A 23,234-nucleotide genomic window follows, 5' to 3' on the forward strand; every position below is an offset into this window, starting at 1 on the left:
TGCGAAGTGAACATTTTGATAAAGTAACAAATTTTAGCCATGTTGGTTGTCAATTATTATTCTTTCAGAAGCTGTTAGTAAAACTTAAATTATAAAATGTCATTCTGTTTGCATATTCAAATCAATAAAGCTTCTAATTATTGTGACTTTTGCAAAAATGGTACCCGATTAATTTGAACTTTTTAACCGTTTTTTTCCCTAATAGTATGCACTAAAAACATGGCCACTGTATAAAAAATACCCCTGTAGGTGTGAAGCCCTGATATAATGTACAAAAGAAATACAAAAGTCAAAAATGAAGCCAAGCAAGAATTTAGAGTTAAAAGTTTATTCATTCAACATTTCACATTACAAATATTTAAAAATTATATGCATACTGGTATAAATAGTCATTTGCAAACTATTTAATAACATTTAATTTTTCACTAGCACTTCAACAAATGAACTCTTTAAAAAAGAACTTGTGTTATATAACTTAGAGTAAAACATACAAAAATATGAACTTAAAAGTGAAAATGACTTTAATAAAAAATGAATTATCTTTATTTAAAATGCTATAATAAATACTACAACCTCCCCATACACAGTAAAAACTATGTGTAAATTCAGCCAAGTGGTACAATTAATTGACATACTTAAATAACTTTTTTTTTCCTTCTGGTAAATGAGCAATACAATGGAAAAGAAGATAACATTAGGGATTAGTAAAAACTAGACACCCACTTGTTAATAATAATAATAATTTCACTTTCAAAAAAATATAACAAAGGAATCTGATGAAAATTATAAAAACTAATTATGCTTTCAAATTTAAAAATATAAAAAATAAAACAGTTGAATACAATATTGTCCCAATTCTTACAATGTTATCAATCACAGTAGCTTTAAACCCTGACTGTCTAGAGAGGCACAAGTCTCGGAAAGTTTCGTGCTCCTCCCTGACACCAGATTTTAAAAGAAGGTAACAAAATAACGCCAATGACCAAAACCTCTTTTATTCCATTTTTTTTAAAAAATAATCTCAGTTTTACATTAGTAGAAAGATTGATTTCTGATTCTTTTCTTTAGAAACACCAGCAAGAAAGAGGATTACTAGAACAGTAGAAAACGACATCTTTAAATGCCTGCAATTAAAAACAATGAAGAATTACACTGCAAAGATCTCTCAAAAGTCAGAAATAAGTATTGCACATAACAACTTGAAGTTCAACTCGCCACAATATATTATCATATTCAAGTTTTAAATCACCTTTAAACAGAAGGCTTAAACTCATCAAAGCAATAAAAAAAAAACAAAGAAAAGTAAAAGAAAATCAAAACTAAAAAAAACAAACAAAAAAAAAACGGTGGGATTATCAAGTCTTTCCAACAGCACTTAGAAAATGCTGGTCATTCACTGCAAACATATTAACTTGCATTATGCAGAGGTCTGTGTATGGAGAAGTATATACTAGGCCAAAGCATTGGGCAGTGAGGGTTTCCGTTGCGTGGAAACAAAGTAATGCGGTTCCGTCTTGCAGTGCAGAAGAGATTCATGTGAACACTCTGACATGTAATGCTTGGACTGCTTTTCAGCTACAGGTACAAGCACTGCACTCACTGCTAGAAAGGCTTATTTAGAAGGAAGCAGGTTACAGAAAACCAAAAACTTCTAGCATGTGAAAAGACACGGACTTATGCTATATATCACATGCTTAGCCCCAGCTAATAATCCGAGGTGCCGACTAGTGGCCGATTATCTACTAGCATACGTTATACTAAAGCCATGAGTCCGTACAATGGCGTAAGGTCATGGGACTTTATGCTCTGGAAATTAAAGTGTTACCAAGTCTGTATCTGTAAACACGCTTTTCACACAATAACAACAAGTGAATATTAGTAGAATAACTAGATTTTTTTTCCTTATATTAGTCATGCATACTAACATTACACATCTGGAACCCCGAAGGTATGGTTTTATTTCTTTAAATTTTTTTTTTTTTCCACTTAAAACTTTTTTTTTTTATTCATTTTTTTTTTCCAAACTGCAGACTTGTCTGCAATATAAAACACCTAACATTAATTTCATTAATATGTAAAATGGCTAAACATTCACCAAAAAAATTTGCAATTTATATATATATTTTTTTTCACTTCTTTAAAAAATGAGAAATATGAAGAAGCAGAATACATTTTTTTTTAGTTGTTACTTAAACTTTTAATCTTCTATGCTACAATTTTTATTTATTTATTTTTTTTGTATTTTTCCAAGGGACTAAAAGAGTTGATTAAATTGTCTGGTTCATGCGATTTCATCTCCTCAATATTAGATCTAGAACATCTTTAAATGAAACATCCACCAAATGTTTGGTGCGGGCTAGCATATTTGAAGCCACGTGCTTTGTATCTCTGCAGGTTCTGAAGTAGCATTACCAGTGCGCAACATCCATCATTCGTAATGTATGCAGAGCACTGAAATGTATAAAAAGCAGAATAAGAAAATAAAAATTTATTAAAATTATTTATCTTAAAAAAATGAAGTTATATGAAGATCTCTCCGTAATAAAAGTACAAAAAGCTACTCTTTGCAATATGAAAAATTGAGGTATTGCATAAAGAGATATCCCGCCAGTGAAAAGTGGGCCTAAATGCTCACTGCTGGAAACATAAGATATATAAAATTAGTGCATAACAAGTGTACAATATGTGCATGACAAAAATAAGTTAGCTACAAAAACACTGTACCGAAAGTCAGCAGGTCATGTACAAAGGGAAATAAAGAGAAAATATTCTTCAAAAGCTAGCTTCCAAACAGTGGTTTATTTCCGGAGTTAACCTTTTCCAATGCCAAGGTGGAGTCTACACAAAGCCATGCAGACTACTGTATCTTGGATGCATAAAGGGGCTGTTGACGTTTGCTGTGCAAACATTTAGCAATGAAAAGGTTAAGTTATCGCCACTGTTTACTGGTAGGAATGGCACTCTAGCACACCCCAAGCCATCTACACTCTCAAAGGGTCTAAACAATCTGCCAACCCACCTACTAGATGTATACCACCGCACCCCACCTATAGAAATGACGTTTGTCATTGCAGTACAAGGATTGGTTTCGTAAGCAGCTCCTTTAACGGGTTTCTCTGTAACCATTAGCAAATGTCTCCCATTTGGAAACATATTTACCATACCCCTCTGATGGTAGCGATGCACACTATAACACATACAAAGGAATACAGAGAATCTCAAAAAAAAGGCAGGTGCATTGTTTAGTAACGTTAATGCTGAGGGGAAGGGAGGAAGGCTCTGGCTTCCTCGGCGAGAGTTCAATACCTCAATATTCTACTTTAAACCAGATCTCATTCTGGAAGTTGAAATTTGGTAATAACAGGGGCTCCTCAAGAGTTAAGCAGCAGCACTGAAGCAAGTCTTTGGTTTCCACAACCTGTGAGAGCATTGTTAGGAAGCAATGCACTAAAACCAGTTACATTGAAAAAAACGGTCAGTTTTCAGAGCTACTACTCGCCTCTACAAGCGTATAGCCAGAAGTCATTGTAACCCTTCTGCAGCCAGACAGCACCAGATTATGAACTGCGATACAAGTTCATAAAACAAGCCTCCGTAAGTCTTGCCCTTCACAGCAGCAATTCAACAGGAATCCCAAGGATCCTGTGCTAAACAACACGGTGTTTTCCATCCAGTCATGCTATGATGAACAGGATATTTACTTTACATAGAATCGGTCACTAGGATAATAAGCTAATGGCTTGCTTTGCAGGTTTAAACTGCTTTTTGAGGGAGGACCAAAATAAGTTACCATCACCCACTGTGATCCCCTATCAACCTCATGTTAACATCAAACTGCCTGAAGCATTTCCTGCCTAGGAAACCTCAAGGAGGCTGTAAGCATTCATCAGCTGATGGGATTAGCGCCAAACTATCGCCATTTTTCCTGATCCATCCATACACATTCGGTCTGACTGAGCACGCATATGTTGTCAATGGGGAGAGAGGAAAAAGGCGCTGCCTAGCGCCTCTGCCAGACAAGTTGTCTTGCCTGTAAAATTGAAAGGATTGGGTGGTAAATTCCACTTAACAGATCATTCCTCTTCCCCTCCTTTGGATACAATCTGTAGGGAGGTCCTTATAACATAAGATCTATTTTGGCAGGATGGCTGACAAACATGTGACCTTCATGTCCTATACAACAGCAGTCGGGGGAGAGTTGTGAGGCCACCATACACATTACATAGTCATCCAGTCCCTACTTAAGGAAGCCATATAGTGAGTACACATGCACCAGCTAACCTCATGCATATGGATGTCCAAAGGAAAAGGGGTCTATCCTAGTGACAAATAGTATGTAAAGTAAACTTCTCACCTGCACAAAATGGAGATATGTATATTTTAAAGTGAACCAAGTTCTAGGTTTCAAGCACCTATTGCCTCCAAAGACTAAGCTGCGATCTATACCAGTCAGCCTACAAGACCACTGCTTCTACTTCTTGTCAGCAAAATCGACACATACTGTATAAATTGGAAGTGTGCAGTTCCTGGAATTTACAGACATCCATAACTATCTCAAGACATCCTTAAAGGTGTTGAGGTCAGTCAGTAACGCACATTTGTGTGATGGGTAGCAGCAAATTTCCAAGCGTAACAATATTGCACATTGGACATAATGGACACATCTGCTTGAATATACAGGGCAGCGCTTGCTACTGACTAAAACACCAAAATATCCAACCTTGCACCAAAAGTGTTACCAATATGATTCTTATGAAGCTATCTATAACGTTGTTATATCTCAGCAGCAGGCAAAGATGAGTGCTGGCTAAGTTACTTGGCCTGTAAAGAGTTAAGGCATCAAGATTATTCAGTGGTATAAGCAGCTTAAAGTCTAAAGTGCCAAAAAGGCATTAAAACTAGGTACTGAAAGTTCCTTAGCCAAACTCAGCTCAGAATGTTTCATTTAGAAATGATTATATCTACAGCAAGGGAGGGGAAGTTTAAAGCAAAAGTGACAACTATTACAATGAGACACAGTCATCACCCAGACAGTACAATGTTGTTACCCACAGCCAAGCAGAAGAAGCACGTGTAAAGTGACATTATGCTGAGGGAAGCCCTTCATTGGCCCTTTGATGTTCAAAGGGCCATAATACATCTGTGTGACATGGGAAACTGATGCGTGCTGCCACTATACTCTTAAGACAGCAAAGGGGTTACGTAAGCAAGAATGGGCTTCTCTGTTAATGTCTAGAATTCTACATTGGAGGCAGTACTAACGTCCAATTCCTTCCTTGAGGTATCTTTCAAGTGTTCGGTGTCAAATGGAAAACAGAAGCTGGCACCTGATATAGGTTTAGCAAGTTAGGACTATAGATATATATTAAGCATCAAAAAAATAAAACTCTATACATTTGTTCTTTCTGAGCAGAAAAAAAACTGCCTTCTGTAACTTCACTTCTTTCAGCTTTGGTAGGAATTTTTTTTTCGGGGAATATGGGTAACTGATACGGTGTTACTCTGTTGAATTTTTTTTTTATAGTATTTTTTTTTTAGATTATTTTTCACTGAAAAAATAAATAAATAAGTGCACTCCCCTCAGTAGTAACTTCACTCAACATTTACATTCTTAAAAAGCTTAAATAGCTCAACATCTAAAATACTTCCGAGCTCTAAGGAGAATCGGCCAGTTATGTGGATGCCAAAACAGGAAAAAGTGACAATGAGTTACTAGAAAAGATAAATATTGGAGGCATCTGCCATTGTTTTACCCTTCCAAAATGGTTTACATACAACGCTGCTTTACTTTCTTTTTTTTTGTTTGTTTGCGTGGGTTATTTCATCTCACAATAGGCAATTACTTCCACTAAAAAAGTAAAAAGCAAATAAAAAAAAAATAAAAAATAATCCCCAATAAATAGGAAATAAAAAAATCCCCCCTAGTAAAAAATAAGCTGTGTCAAACAGACCAATAGTGTTACTGTGGTTGCATGGTTACATTAACAGTATTCTTCTGTTAATTCTCATTTAACAATAATTTAATTAAAAAAAATACTCTTTTTTTTTCTTAATAATTATCTACTTGCAAGCTTTCAAACTCTTCTCTGAATAATAAAAATAATAATAATAATAGTAATAATAATAATCATTAGTTGCAGTCTCCCTGCTCCCTTGGTTTTCGATGAGGACAGCATGAAACATGCATGCATCAGAGTGATATTGTAATGAACAAAAAGGCTTTCCAAGACAGTTCTCAATGACACAAGACTTTACAAATACCTATGGTGTAGGTCATTCTTTCGTTATACTATTGTTAAAATACAGACTACAACAAGAGGACATGCTTTCCTAAGGATGGTAGGAGGGAGGAGGGTTAAGAGAACAGAAGAGTGCACTTATTTGGATCCTTGGAAGGAAGTTAAGCAAAGGGTGGTTCAATTCCAACGGAATGAAATATGCCTTGGGCGATCTCCTCCCTCCTTGACTAGCGGCTTGTGGAACTCCCGGCCAGCACGCGAGTGGATAGCAGCCCAGCAATATTCACAGTAATACTGCAGACAGGTAACATTAGCACAGAAGAATGGAGCAAACTTGCCACTGCAGCGAGCTCCTTGACACTCATCACAAAGCTGGTCGTCCAAGACATATGGCTTCACCTCTACCTGAGAAGAGAATAAGCATCGATACAATCAGAACAGATGCGACATCACTAAGGCCAGATTCATCACTGCCTTTGTGCCTGTTTTTTTATCTAGTTTTGTTTTTGAGTCTTCTTTTTTTTAGCCTCCAATTCATCATTCTATTTGTGCCTTTTTCGAAGTCTATTCTAGAAGTGTGTGCCTGTGTTATTTTCCGCTCTGTGGCAAAGTTTAGCAATTCCAGAGGTTTTTAAAAAGTCGCAAAATGTGTTGCAACGCCACTCCAGTCTCCCCTAGTGTATTTTGGAGTACGCCAATATTTTGGAGCAATTTTTGCAAAATGTGCGACCTTTCGCAGCAAACAGCTGCAAATACAGTTCTAGACAGAGGAAAAAAATTACATTTTTGACTTTGTGCCAAACTCATGAATCGATTTGCCATTTTGAAGAATGCGTGCCAAAAACAGCAACTAATACCACAAGAAAAAAAAAGGAAAGTTACTTAAAAACCTGCAAAATGATGAATTGGAGCCTATACTATGTACAATTATGTTTATTTAAAATAATCTAAGTGTACATGTATGGGAAGATGGCTCTAAAATTTTGCGGTAGTAGTAAGTCTAAATGTGAAGTTCTGGGAAAATTTGGGCAGGTTTATAAGAGTGACTTAAATTTAGACTAGATGAGCTAAGGTAAGTTTTGTCCCCAAATACTGGTGTAATGTGACACTTTTTCAACAGTTCCCTTTTATGCTAGATCACCAAACTCCCCACATCTCTTTTCATACTACAATCTTTATTATACAACAAAAACAAAAAAAACAGTAACATTAGTAATCTTGCAATTTTCACACCGGCCACTGGGAGGTTTTTTTTTTACCTTCTACATTAAAGGGGTATTCCCATCTCCAAGTTCCTATCCCAATATGTAGTAGGTGTAATAATAATATTACCCAATACCTCCAATTAGAAATGTTGTATAGTTCTCCTGATTTGCTATGTTGCTTACCCCATGTGCAGGGCAATGCAGTTGTTTGGGTATCTCCGGGAGAAAATAGATATCTAACAAAGGCTTTCTTTCCTCTCCCGATCTAGAGCACGAGAATACACAGCCAAACTAAACGTGCATGTGCATGGGAAAGGTCAAATGCGATAGCTGTCTTCCAAACCAAAGGTATATCAGTTGAAGGAAAAAGACACGGGTCAATCAAATTCAGATAGGAGTTGTGTTAATACTGTTATTTTGATATTTCTGCCTGAGGTTTCTTTACTCCAAAACCTTATTTTTTCACCTTTCTTTTCATAATTGTCTGTTAATCATGAATATTTGATAAACCGGGTTTCAGATCCAGTTAATTTAAGATTAAACTCATAATTTAATAAGACTCTCTCAACGCAATTATTATTAGTTCATGTATTATACTTGTTCTCTGATGTCCATGTGACCTCACAGTTATTAACTGTAGCGTAGAGCTGCTCCGGCCCCTCCACCTGCCTCCAGTGTTTTAATGACAAGTCACCGATTCCTCCTGTTTGATTTCATGGCTGGTCTTCTGGTCTTCAACAAAATGTTGCCGGAGGCGGTGCATGCGCAAAATAAGATCTCGGCTCAATGATGTCTTCATTAAACTGAGATCTTAATCGGCGCACATGCCGCCAACCCAACGATGGCTGCTCCATGGAATTTCAAACAGGAGGCAGGTCACTGAAAAATCATTGACCTGTCATTGAAACTCCTGAGACAGGCAAAGGGGCCAGAGTAGGAGGAGATTCTACCCACAGTACTGCCCTTGTGCGCTGAAATATCATTAGAGGAAAACTGCAAATCCTGATTAAAAAAAGAACCACAGATCAGATTAAATTTATACCTTTGGAGAATCAAACAGTATTACAGTGCCATTATGCCCATGCCTTCACTTTATATTGCTAAATCCAGCTGACAGGATCTTTTTAACAACAAGCAAGACATAGAACCACTTACCCGCTTATCAATTTCTCCATGCTGCAGCTGAACAAAGCGGGCGCTGATAGCAGCTATATAACTCTGTTGATTGGAAAAGGCAACTCGCCCAGCTCCCTTAGGGTATTTTAGCTCAGGGTCTGTATCTATGCCAGCATAGCATACACCTCCATAAAGGCGATCCATAATCATAGCTAGCTCCACTATAAAAGAAAGGAGAAATAGTAGATTTATAGTAATCATATTATATGTGCATGGACTGAAGATGGATATACATTTAGTATAAATTATATAATTACAAAATAGAAAAATTGCTCTGCTGCCTTAAACAATCTGATATACTGAGCCCTGAAAACAGAAAACCTCATCTACTCCTCATTTCAGTTTGTTATACCCTAAAACAATGAAGATTTCCATTCACTGACAGCAATCTGTCCTGGTGACCGCCACTGAGGTGCACAACTCATTACAAGCGACAGCTTGGATAACTGTACTGTAAAGACCCCATACACAGACTAAAGTCAGCTGAACTCGCCGATATTGATGGGTTCGGACAACAGTGTAATATGAATGGGGCGCCGGCCAATTAATGGGATTTCGATTGTGCATGTCCGATTTTGGACTGCGGAGCACATTGTGCTACTCGAGATAACCCAGTGGCCGACGTATCAGGCGGTGGCTGTCTCAGAGAATACAGTAGCGCTCTTGAGTGTTGGCGGAGATGGCTGTCAACAAACAGCCATCTAATGTGTATGACTGGCTTTACAACCCAGCCACCTCTGTGAGTGTCATGCAATGGGACAGATGTACATTCTGTGGAAGTAGAAAAACAAGGAAACCAGCATAATAAAATAAGCTTAAAAATAGTATGTACACCTTTAAGAAAAATTTTTAAATAGGTCACCAAATGTTGGCGCTTTGATTCATGAAAGCATTTCTTTTTTTCTTTTTTCTAAGCAGTAGTTTTCCTATTACGTTGATATCTATGCAACAAGATCTGCAGAAAACTGAAGGTTAAAACATACACATTACTTTAAAAACATACCAGCTCGCAGAGGTCGAGGGACACCGCCAACAAAGATAGTTTTCCGTGGATCGAGAGGCTGGGAGCCATCCATGACAAAGTCACTGTCACTAAGATTCCAGGGCCGGATCTGAACCTGGTAAACAATATAGCAAAGTCTATAAGAAAAGTGTTGTGGCTGCAGTAATAAAGCGCTTACATTAATGCAGAATGTAACCTGTTCACCCTGCTTCTCCAAGGAGCAATGTCATTTTACTGGTATAAGAAAATGTTGCAGAAACCTCATGACCGCTTAAAAGGAATCTGTCACCTGTGTAATCTGAGAACAGCAGGATCTAGGGTCTGAGACCCTGATTCCAGTGATGTATCACTGACTAGGTTGTGTGCTACTGTTTCAATAAAATGATTGCTTTATCAGCAGGAGATTGTCACTACAGGACTAGTTGCCGCCTCAACTAGTCAAATGCTCTGTGTAACACCACTGCCACCAGTGATTAGCAGCTTTCTGTCATGTCCAGTGTACACAGAAAACTGTGGTGTGAACAGGGTTATACAAGGGGCTGCATTCTGAGCACTGCTAGATCTGCTATTAAGAAAGCTATGATTGTACCAACAGCATGCAGACCAGCAAGTAACACATCGTAGAAATCGGGGTCTTGGCCACAACATCATGCTGCTCAAAGATTACATAGAACAGACTCTCCTTAAAGTTTCGATCCACTTTGAAATTATTTTGTGAAAACAATTATTATTTTTTTATTTCTCTTTTATTAACAGGTTTCTTCAGTGATGGGTGCTTTTTCTACTGTTCCAACATAAGGATGACTGAGGCAGGCTTCTGGTCTGTATTACATTGAAATTCTGTATATTCAGATTGCTATGTACATGCAGAAACGCGATGAGAAGTCAATGAATGTTGAATTGATCTCTCAGAGCAAGGACAGAATGAACCCTGTATGTTATAATGAACCCTTTAATAGTGCATATATTGCCCAATAGTCACCAGGACACTGAAACTTGATTCTCAATGCTCGATTTACACGACTATCAGTTTTATGCAACAGTAAACCATAAGCTTTTAATTGGATACAATGCTTTTAGCTCTGAAGTATAGAATGCTAAATATGCTTGTAATTCATCAATTACAGATGAAAAGACAGTAGATCCAACCATCTTCTCCACTTTCAGAGAAAACCATCTTTTTATATATATACCTGCTGCACAGCAGGAGTTTACTACTAATGGGCTAGTCATGAGACCAGAGCATTGGCAGTACTTTGATGACTGGCCTCATTCTGAAATTAAGAAGAACTTATAAAGCGCACTTGAAGCTGTCAAGTAATGCACAAGGCAGGACGTTCCACCCAGTGAAAGCTTTCAAGTCTCTATGTAAACACTGGAGGTGCTTCAATGAAGATTCCTTTTGCAAGCTTAGCCATTAGGTGATACTTGTACTTCAACTTACCTTGCATGAATAACTACAAAGGGAAATGATGACATCTTATATAATGAATACTCACTGGCTTGTCTTTAATGGTAGGGCTTGACACACACAGGTAGAGCTTACTATCCTCTTCAATGCAAGCATCAATCAGAGCCTGCACAGAACTTTCATCTTGAAACAGCAAGAATGCATAGCCTGGGTTAGAAAAGAGAAGACTATGAGGAACCAGAAAAAGAACCAGATCATAACACTGTACCTATGTTAAATGGAACCTTTTACCTGGGCAGATTTGCTTAAGACCTCATTCAGGTGCCCAATTTTTATCAGTGTCTGATCAGTGTGTAGGTCATTACTAACAGAGTTTAAATAGCTTTTATCATATGCGCAAAAAAACTACAAAAAAGTGATGGAGGTTTCTCAGGGTCAGTGAAAAACAGACAGTGCTAAAATGCAGCCAGGATGAATTCAGTGTGCGGACATGACACATGAGGTCTAAAAAAAAAAAATAAATAAAAAAATAAAATATATATATATATTTATATTTATTTTGCGCTTTTGAGGAAGGCAGCTACATATTAAAGAGCTGTAATTCCTAAACTCTTACTCCAATTAGGTTGTGAATACCCTGTATACATAATATATGTAACTGTGTATATCACTTCTGTGAAATCTACCTGTCCAGTTATGAAGCAACACTGATTGTGAATCAATTTCTCCTGCTGTTGTGCAAATGGAACAGACAACTGGTAGAAATGATAGGCAATTAGTAAGATACCCTATAAATGAGTGGTTCAGCAGGTGGTGACCACAGACCATTTCTCTGTTCTCATCCTTTATGGCTGTTGTTTCAGTCACTTTTTCAGTTTGCCATTGCTCTCACCCCTAGAGGTACAGTAGCATGAGGCGGTGTCTTCAGTACAACCCACAGAAGTTGCTCAGGTAGTGCAGTTCATCCAGGATGGCACATTAGTGCGAGCTGTGGCAAGAAGGGTAGCTGTGTCTGTCAGCACAGTGTCCAGAGCATGGAGCAGATACCAGGAGATGTTGAGGGAGCCATAGGAGGGCAACAACCCAGCAGCAGAACCATTACCTCCTCCTTTGTGCAAGGAGGAACAGGAGGAGAACTGCCAGAGCCCTGCAAAATGACCTCCAGCAGGCCACAAATGTGCATGTGTCTGCACAAACGGTTAGAAACCGACTCCATGAGGGTGGTATGAGGGCCCGACGTCCACAGATGGGGGTTGTGCTCACAGCCCAACACCATGCAGGATGCTTGGCATTTGCCACAGAACACCAGGATCGGCAAAGTCGCCACTGGCGCCCTCTGCTCTTCACAGATGAAAGCAGGTTCACACTGAGCACATGTGACAGACGTGACAGAGTCTGGAGACGCCGTGGGGAGCGATCTGCTGCCTGCAACATCCTTCAGCATGACCGGTTTGGCAGTGGGTCAGTAATGGTGTGGGGTGGCATTTCATTGGAGGGCCACACAGCCCTCCATGTGCTCGCCAGAGGTAGCCTGACTGCCATTAGGTACCGAGATGAGACCTCAGACCCCTTGTGAGACCATATGCTGGTGCGGTTGGCCCTGGGTTCCTCCTAATGCAGGACAATGCCAGACCTCATGTGGCTGGAGTGTGTCAGCAGTTCCTGCAAGATGAAGGCATTGAAGCTATGGACTGGCCCGCCCGTTCCACAGACCTGAATCCGATTGAGCACATCTGGGACATCAGGTCTCCCTCCATCCACCAACGTCACGTTGCACCACAGACTGTCCAGGAGTTGGCGGATGCTTTAGTCCAGGTCTGGGAGGAGATCCCACAGGAGACCATCCGCAACCTCATCAGGAGCATGCCCAGGCGTTGTAGGGAGGTCATACAGGCACGTGGAGGCCACACACAATACTGAGCCTCATTTTGACTTGTTTTAAGGACATTACATCAAAGTTGGATCAGCCTGTAGTGTGTTTTTCCACTTTAATTTTGGGGGTGACTCCAAATCCAGGCCTCCATTGGTTAATAAATTTGATTTCCATTGATGATTTTTGTGTGATTTTGTTGTCAGCACATTCAACTTTGTACAGAACAAAGTATTCAATGAGAATATTTCATTCATTCAGATCTAGAATGTGTTATTTGAGTGTTCCCTTTATTTTTTTTGAGCAGTGTATATATATATTTTTTATATTATAATACAGGTGCATCTCACTAAATTAGAAGATCATTAAAAACTTCATTTATTTCATTTCTTCAATATAAAAAGTGAGACTCATATTATATAGAGTCATTACAAACAGAGTGATCTATTTCAAGTGTTTATTTCTGTTAATGTTGATGATTATGGCTTACAGCCAATGAAAACACAAAACTCATTATCTCAGTAAATTAAAATAATTAACAAAAAACTCCAGTAAAGGCTTCCTAAGCATTTAAAAAGGTTCCTTAGTCTGTTTCAGTAGGCTCCACAATCATGGGAAAGACTGCTGACTTGACAGATGTCCAGAAGGCAGTCATTGACACACTCCACAAGGTCCCAGAGTTCCAGTTCTCATTTGGAAATCAAGGTCCCAGAGTCTGGAGGAAGAGTGGAGAGGCACACAATCCAAGCTGCTTAAGGTCTAGTGTGAAGTTTCCCCAATCAGTGATGGTTTAGGGAGCCATGTCATCTGCTGGTGTAGGTTCACTGTGTTTTATCAAGACCAAAGTTAGCGCAGCCGTCTACCAGGAAATTTTAGAGCATTTCATGCTTCCCTCTGCCGACAAGCTTTTTGGAGATGGAAATTTCATTCTCCAGCAGGACTTGGCACCTGTCCACACTGCCAAAAGTACCAATACCTGGTTTAAAAACAACAGTATAACTGTGCTTGATTGGCCAGTAAACTCGTCTGACCTTAACCCCATAGAGAAGATGAGACACCAGACCCAACAATGCAGACGAGATGAAGGCTGCTATCAAAGCAACCTGGGCTTCCATAACACCTCAGCAGTGCCACAGACTGATCGCCTCCATGCCACGCCGCATTGATGCACTAATTGATGCAAAAGGAGCCCCGACCAAGTATTGAGTGCATTTATTGAACATACATTTCAGTAGGCCAACATTTTGGATTTTAAAAACATTTTTCAAGCTGTTCTAAAGTATTCTAATTTACTGAGATAATGACTTTTGTGTTTCCATTGGCTGTAAGCCATAATCATCAACATTAACAGAAATAAACACTTGAAATAGATCACTCGGTTTGTATTGACTCTATATAACATAAGATGTTTTTGATGATATTCTAATTAGTGAGATGCACCTGTATATAGATTTTTTTCATAAATTAATTTCAAAATAAGCGCTGCATCCTACAATTATAGACAGCTATACTGTAGTCATTTGTAAGGTACCCTTAAATGGTCCCTTAAGGTATTGTGCAAGTCATGAACAGTGCTCGGCGCATACTAGAAATGTGCATTTCCATTCTGCTTGTGAACTAGAACAAACCCATAAGGCTATAGGTAAATTCCACTCATAAGTATCAAAAAAATTAACTGGCTGCTAACTAAAATACCTTTTGGTGGGAAGTAAGATTTGCTTTCGGCCTTATGTGGCCAATCCACGATCAGAGGACCAAACCGACGAAAACTAGCAGTTATTTCATCTGAAAGAAGCATACAGAGGTAGGTTAGTGCAGTAACTATAGTACTGTTCAGCAATGCTTCTTCATAGGACTGCAGGTCACAAAGGTCCAACACAAATCTGCTCTACCTGTACAGTAATCATGCCATTAAGTACGTATGCATGAATGTGTGTGTAACCATACGTTACATAGCAAAAAAAAACAACAAAAAAAAAAACTGTATTTTTCGGACTATAAGATGCACTTTTTTCCTCCAAAACTTTGGAGGAAAGTGGGCGGTGCGTCTTATAGTCCAAATATTATATGCTGTAGTAAATACTGTCTGGCTGTGGGTGGTGTGGGGGAGTGGCAGCGGAGGATGAGCGGGGCACCGAAGGCAGCAGCCACCTGCTGCAGTCTACACTGTCCCCGCTGCTAAAGAAAATGAATATTCACTGCTCCCCACACCCATGGGCGTAGAGAGCAAAGAATTTTCATTTTTCTTAATAGCGTGCACACCGTACCCGCAGCGCCGATCCCGCAGTGGCCGGCGTTCAGTGTGCCTGCTATTAAAGTGCATAAATATTCACTACAACCCACTCCCATGGGTTGTAGCGACTATTCATGGTCTTTAATAGCGGGCACACAGACCACCGCGTTGCAGGTACAGTGTGCGCTAAGGAGAGTGAATGGTCACTGCTCCCCAAGCACACAGTGCCGGCGTGGGGAGCAGTGACTATTCCGGCACAGCATCTCACTGTGTGAGGACGCATGGCGGTGACGCCATGCGCGGCTCACACTGCGAGATCTGGGTCGGCAGCAGAACAGGACGCAGCGATGGAGCAGAGAGGAGGTGAGTATAAATGTTTATTTTTTTTGTGGACAGCGTGATGGGGATCAGAGGGTGCCAAGAATACCAGGAAGAGGGATGAAGGGTGCCATACTGAGGGGTGCCATACATACCAGGATGAGGGATGAAGGGTGCCATACATACCAGGATGAGGGATGAAGGGTGCTATATATACCAGGATGAGGGGTGCCATACACACCAGGATGAGGGGTGCCATACACACCAGGATGAGGGGTGCCATACACACCAGGATGAGGGGTGCCATACACACCAGGATGAGGGGTGCCATACACACCAGGATGAGGGGTGCCATACACACCAGGATGAGGGGTGCCATACACACCAGGATGAGGGGTGCCATACACACCAGGATGAGGGGTGTCATACACACCAGGATGAGGGGTGTCATACACACCAGGATGAGGGATGCCATACATACCAGGAAGAGGGATGCGTCGGGCATAAATACCAGGATGGAGGTGAGGGGGGCCATACATACCAGGATGAGGGATGCCATGCATACCGAGATGAGGGGGGACATGCATACCAGGAAGAGGGATGCCATGCATACCGAGATGAGGGGGGACATGCATACCAGGATGGGGATCAAGGAGTGGAATGCATACCAGGAAGAGGGATGAAGGGTGCCATACATACCAGGATGAGGGATGAAGGGTGCCATACATACCAGGATGAGGGATGAAGGGTGCTATACATACCAGGATGAGGGGTGCTATACATACCAGGAAGAGGGATGCCATACATACCAGGAAGAGGGATGCCATACATACCAGGAAGAGGGATGCCATACATACCAGGAAGAGGGATGCCATACATACCAGGAAGAGGGATGCCATACATACCAGGAAGAGGGATGCCATACATACCAGGAAGAGGGATGCCATACATACCAGGAAGAGGGATGCCATACATACCAGGAAGAGGGATAAGTCGGGCATAAATACCAGGATGGAGGTGAGGGGTGCCATACAAACCAGGAAGAGGGATGAGGGGTGCCATGCATACCAGGAAAAGGGATGCCATGCAAACCAAGATGAGGGGGGCCATGCATACCGAGATGAGGTGTGTCATGCATACCAGGATGGGGATCAAGGGGTGGCATGCATACAAGGATGGGGGATTGGGGTGCCATGCACATGAGGATGGGATACTGGGGTGCAATGCACACCAGGATGGGGAAGAGGGCCACGTATAACAGGAAGGAGGGGGCCATATATGCCAGGATGGGTGATATTAACAGAATTGGGGGACATTACCCCTATAACAGTGTCAGCAGCAGACCACGGCATCATGACCACATTTTTTGCTTACATTTTTTCTATTTTCCTCCTCTAAAACTTAGGTGCATCTTATAGTCCGGAAAATACGGTGTTATATATATATATATATATATATATATATATATATATATATATATATATATATATATATATATATATATATATATATATATATATATATATATATATATATATTACATACACATATATTAAATATATATATATATATATATATATATATATATATATATATATACTGTTAGGATAAAACAAGTGGGCACATAATGGCAAAGGACAGGATTGTACCCTTCGCTCTGAATACAGAGAGCCATCACAGAGCAAGGTCATCACCCCTTTTGTACTTATAACTATTTTGGGTGGATCCAAGTCTTCCCCTAAATCACACAGATATCTATAGTATCATGCACTAGTGGATAGGGAGAACCATGCCATGGTGATAACATAATTGGGTTGTGCTCATGAGACATTCAGCTCTGTATTTTCTTTTTTAAAAGCCTTGGTGTCTCAAAACACCCATCTTAAATGCTGTACAAATAGTAAAAAATGCAATAGATCCAAATGCCTATGTCTTTACTCACCTTCATCAATATCAGGAGGCAAACCACCTACAAACACTTTACGAGAATAGCGCTCCACTCTTTCACCGTTCTGATGGGGAAAGCAATGAGGAGACCCCAAGCCACTGTGGAGGGTTTGATCACTTCGACCATCATCCAAAAAGCCATCTTCCATTGGAAAGAGAGAGGACTGTCCTGGAGAATGAACAATACAATATATTCAGTACCCTCCATTACTGAAAAAAAATGTTGATCCTTACAATGTGCCCCAAAGTCCTTATCCATATGTGGTCAGACGAACAGGAGAGAGTGACAGCCAAACCACACTACTGCTGTAGAGATTATTCTTGGTCTACCCTTATGCAGATACCACAACCAGGAGAATTAATTTAACCAAAAAATGACAAATGAGATCAAGTAGAGAAAAGATTAATAAAATAAGAAGAAAATCTAAATTAATCAATTTATGAAATGTAGTGAACCTTCCTCAGAGAAACTCTAGGAAGAGGCTATATCAGGCCGAAATTGTACATCTAGTCTTAACACATGAATGGCTACTTACACATACCCTGCCATACTGTTCACCCTGAACTACAATTTACACGTGAAGATGTTAAGTCAATTCAGAGATCTCTTCAGAAGACAATGGTATGGTATTAAGCTCTACAATGAGTTGTATCTGTTAACTTTCAGGCTAAAGTCAGACTAAAGACATGCTTCTTTTGAAGAACATTAGATTTCTGTGAGTTTTGACATAGACCATGAAAAGGTCCAGAGATTATTCCCCTGTACCTAAGCGGTTATCAGAAGCGGCCAAGACATGATTAATAATAACAGACCCTTTTACTTCTTCTGTTACTGCTGTGCTTTATATACTGTATGTTTCCTCCCACACCAGCACTTGTGAATGCCTAGAACACTCATGCCCAATGAGGGACCTGTCGTCAACATGCCTCTCCAAGTATAAAAAAAAAAAAAAAAAAAATTACAGTCGACAATGAACGGTTCCTCACGTTTCTATGCACTGTTTCATTTGCTCAAGGTTTTGTTATCAGTGAATGCTCTCAGCCCAGAGGTGGAAACAATTGTATCCAGTCTAAGTAATGATTTGCCAGACTCCAGACTGATACATTGAAGCAAACTAGCAGAGAGATTTGCATGGCTGCTGATTTATTTCCTTACAGCACTGCTTAGACTAGAGGAGAGCAATTAATTTTTCATAGGGATCACATGAGATACTGTTGTGGAGAGCCAAACCAACAGGCCGAACTTAATGATTATTATACAGTATATTAATTTTTACCATTTAATATAGAGTAGAATAAAGGCTGTTGACTAGCTGCTACTAGTAATACATGTCACGATAGGGCTTATGGTAACCAGCATTCTTGACTGTAGCAGCGAATCAAAACCATTTATTTTTATTGCTTTTTATAAAGTTTATAAAAAAAAACAGTAAATCTTACTGCTCCTGTTATTCAGCCCTTTTTAAAACTTTTTTTTTTTTAAATATTCAGCTTTTGTACCTTGATCAACAGCTCCCCCACACACAGCACCATAGCCTCACAGCTCCCCACACACAGTATGCTGAATCCCCGCAGCCAACCTATACACAGTATGCTGAATCCCCACACACACAGTTTCCTGAAATCCCACAGCCCCTCAACACATAGTATGCTGGGCGCCCACAGACACCCCCCCCCACACACACACACACACACACACTGTACACTTCCTGACAGAAGTTATGTCGCTTATCCATGTTATGTAAGTAAAAGCTTATAACCTGACGTTAAATTCATCCATTGGTTTTAGAAATTACTCTTTTGAAAGCTGAAATCCTCCCAACTTGGTATAGGTTAAGAAAATAAATGGCCATCAATGGATAAGCGACATAACCTCTGTCAGGGAGTGTATGTTGCCCCACAGCCCCCCTCCAACAGGGTATTATGCCCTCATAGTCGCTCTCATACACACACACACACACACACACACACACACACACACACACACACACACAATATTATGGCCCACGCAGCTACTATAGAGTATGTTAGCCCCCCCCCCCACCAAGTCTGTTTAACCCTGCTTATGGCAGGGCCAAACACTCCACCATTTCTATAAGACTACGAGGTCATTACTAGGGTTGCCATAGCAACCATCAGCACCACTTAAAGACCGCCTTAGAAAGGTGTATTGGCAGGTATTAAGATGTTAAAGACCTTATACCTTCAAAGCTGCCATTGGTGCACCAAGGTGAACAGGTCTTCACTACTCCTTCCTAATAATTGCTAGAAGACAATTATTTAAGACAGGTGTTGGGAACCTTTCTCTGCTAAGGGCCATTTGGATATGTATAACCTCATTACGGGGCAGTACAAAAATTACCAACTTAAAAATTACACTGTTATATTTGGTCAAAAATTTAATTAATCTCCCCTAATGTGATGGCTGGAGCTGCTTCTCTTTGTTGCAGCATGTGATGTTAGGAGATATGGATGATGTTGCTATTGGCAACTGCTTTTCCAGGTTTGCGTCAGTCTGGAACGCACTTGACATTCTGCGGTAAGGTTTTAAAGAACTCGCAGCAGTAAGTTGTACCGAACACAGATGCATATTACACTGAATGACTCCTCACAGTGCGAAATTCATTACTGCTCACATATTATAGAACTCAAGCAGTGGGAGGTCTGCAGAATATAAATCACTTAGGATACACTGAGACTGCTGTAAATACATCACATAGGAGACCCAGGGGCAGGAGAATATATACAGTCATGCCTGAAAGTGTTGGCACTCTTGAAATTGTTCCAGAAAATGAAGTATTTCTCCCAGAAAATTAGTGTAATTACACATGTTTTGTTACATGTTTTATTTCCTGTGTGTGTACTGGAACACCACGAAAAAAAAAAAAAAGATTCAAAAAAGGCAAATTGGACATAATTTCACGCTATATCCCAAAAATGGGCAGGACAAAATTTCTTTCCAAAAATGTGAGTAAACAACTTTGTTTCAAGAATGTCATGCTTGTTCAAACTCACCCGTGGCAAGTAACAGGTGTGGGCAATATGAAAATCACACTGTGTGCCCCACTAAGGATGGAGAACAGAAAGAAGAGAACTGTCTGAGGACTTGAGAATCCAAGTTGTTGATAAATATCAACAATCTCGAGGTTACAAATCCTTCTCCAGAGATCTTGATGTTCGTTTGTCCATGGTGCACAACATAAATCAAGAAGTTTACAACCCATGGCACTATAGCTAATTTCACTGGACGTGGACGGCAGAGATAAATGGCAGAGATAAATTCATGAAAGGTTGCAACACAGGATAGTCCAGATGGTGGATAAGCAGCCCCAATCAAGTTCCAAAGATATTCAAGCTGTCCTGCAGGCTCAGGGTGCATCAGTGTCAGCGTGAACTATATGTCAACATTTGAATGAAATGCTATAGCAGCAGGACCCCGCTGCTGACACAGACATAAAAAAGCTAGACTACAGTTTTCCAAATGTTTCACGAGTAAGCCAAAATCCTTCTGGAAAAGTGTCTTGTGGACAGATGAGACCAAGATAGAGCTTTTTGTAAAGCACATTCAACTGTTTATGGAAAACGGAATGAGGCCTAGCCTACAATGAAAAGAACCCAGTACCTACAATCAAATATGGTGGAGGTTCAAAGATGTTTTGGGGTTGATTGCTACCTCTGGCAGGTACCTTGATTGTGTGCAAGGCATCATGAAAATTGAAAATCATCAAGGGATTTTGGGTTGCAATGTAGTGCACAGTGTGAGAAAGCTGGGTTTGCGTTCTAGGTCATGGGCCAGCAGGACAATGACCCCAAACATACTTCAAGAAACACCCAGAAATGGATGGAAAAAAGCGCTGGAGAGTTCTGAAGTGGCTAGCAGTGGGTCCGGCTCTAAATCCCATTGAACACCTGTGTAGAGATCTTAAAATTGCTGTTGGGAGAAGGCACCCTTCAAATATGAGAGACCTGGAGCAGGTTGCAAAAGAAGAGTGGTCCAAAAATCCAGTTGTGAGGTTTAAGAAGCTTGCTGATGGTTATAGGAAGTGACTGATTGCAGAAACTTATTCCAAAGGGTGTGCAACCGAATATTAAAGAGGTTGTCCACTACTTTTACATTGATGACCTATCCTAGGTCATCAATGTCTGATCAGCTAAGGTCTGACACCCGGCACGCCCACCGATCAGCGGTTATCGTTGTTGGCGGCCAGAAGTACTCACTTGCTGAGCAGCTCCATCTTCTGGCAGTGGCCGGAGCTTGGTACTATACTTCGCCTCCAATTCAAATCAATAGAATGCGGATGTGTAGTACCCTGCGGCAGGCTCTACTAGAAGACGGAGCAGCTCGGCAAGTGAGTACTTCTGGCCGCCGACACTGATAACAGCTGATTGGCGGGGGTGCCGGGTGTCGGACCTCGGGCGATCAGACATTGATGGTCTATCCTAAGGATAGGTCATCAATATAAAAGTAGTGGACAACCTCTAAGTTGAGGGTGTCAACAATTTGTAAGGCCCATTTTTGGGCTTTAGTGTGAAATTATGTCCTATTTGCCTTTTTCCCTCTGTTTTTATGTGTTGTTCCAATACACACAAAGGATATAAAGAGGTATCTAACAAAACATATCTAATTGACACTGACGCAGGAGCAGATACATCACAGGAGCCACTGGGGCAGATACATCACAGGAGACGCTGGGGCAGGAGCAGATACATGACAGTGGACATGGGGGGCTGCGGTTTTCATCTCTGGGATGGGAGAGCATCACGCTCTAATGCCGCCTACAAAGAACGACCTCGCGCTTGCACGTGCCAGCGTCAGGACGTAATCCTTCATTGCATGCCCCGCAGCATTCAGTAGTGAATGCTGCATGTGCATGCTAGCAGTGTAAGAAGGTATTAAAAGGGCCCACGGCGACTGCCGGTCCGAGCACTGCAGTCCCCAGTAATCTACCTGGGGGCCAGAGAAAAGGTAATCACGGGCCATAAAAGGCCCACGGGCCAGAGGTTCCCCACCACAGATTTAAGAAATGCATGTATTGTTTTGCTGCCAACAAAAGTTGCCTGGCTGTAGCTTCCTTCTCTCTTCGCACTGAGAACACATGCAGATTTGGCTGAACCAAGCATGCACATGTATAAGGGAGTGGGAAGTAATTGCAATCAGTAAGACAAGCGTTTGAATTTTGAAGTCTGTATTAGGCTTATTCAGTTTACCTGCAACGCAAGGGCATTGCATTTTATTGTTTTTATATGTCTATGTCTTTACGACTTGGCCCCATAGGTAAAATAACATCTTGCCTTTTTGTCTTCATTTCTATGCAGCCAGCAGTAATGTGTACTCCGCTTCTTGTATATCGCCACAGGAATTCAATTTTTATCATGATTTTAATATTTTTTTTGTATTTAAATTCCCAGTTTATCCTCACTGGGCATTTTTATATTGTAGAACTAAATATTTATAAAAAAAACTGTATGAAGTAATTCTAAATGTTTGGACAACCTGATGGTTCTGTGTCTCTGAGTCTACAGTAAAATTGCTATGTGTATGGTAAAATCCCATGTTTCAGGTGCATGGCAATCTCTGGATGCAGACGAGCACTGTGATGAACAGCAAGTTCACGAGAGTCAATATCGCCAACGATGATCCTCTGCTACAAAGTGAAGCACAAAAAAGGAAGTATGTAGTACAAAGCTGAACAAGCAAGGGGATGCTGTACACATTTACTGGACTTGGGGATTCGGGAACAGCGGCAGATTTGCATTTTTGCTAGTAGCATGCATAAAACGGTGGCCATCATGTATTTTGACCTAAAAACATGTTAACAGTTGTATTTTTAT

At 40.4% G+C, this 23,234-nt stretch overlaps 1 protein-coding gene across 4 annotated transcripts in view; it reads right to left on the bottom strand.

Annotated features, from left to right (window-relative positions):
* Positions 1-312: 312 nt before the first annotated feature.
* Positions 313-23,234, bottom strand: part of CPEB4 (cytoplasmic polyadenylation element binding protein 4) — a 217,349-nt gene continuing 194,427 nt past the window's right edge. For all 4 annotated transcript variants that reach the window (XM_073651301.1, XM_073651302.1, XM_073651299.1 and 1 more), the window contains 6 exons: positions 17,398-17,571; positions 14,600-14,689; positions 11,123-11,241; positions 9,624-9,738; positions 8,600-8,781; positions 313-6,644 (listed from right to left, as the gene is read on the bottom strand). In XM_073651301.1, coding sequence (XP_073507402.1) covers positions 6,417-6,644; positions 8,600-8,781; positions 9,624-9,738; positions 11,123-11,241; positions 14,600-14,689; positions 17,398-17,571 — 908 coding nt within the window. In that variant the 3' untranslated portion in view covers positions 313-6,416. The remainder of the gene's footprint in view (positions 6,645-8,599; positions 8,782-9,623; positions 9,739-11,122; positions 11,242-14,599; positions 14,690-17,397; positions 17,572-23,234) is intronic.

This window comes from Phyllobates terribilis, unplaced genomic scaffold (assembly GCF_046119375.1).
Source record: "Phyllobates terribilis strain yellow unplaced genomic scaffold, ASM4611937v1 Scaffold_11__3_contigs__length_659146591, whole genome shotgun sequence".
Classification (NCBI taxonomy): Eukaryota; Metazoa; Chordata; class Amphibia; order Anura; family Dendrobatidae; genus Phyllobates; species Phyllobates terribilis.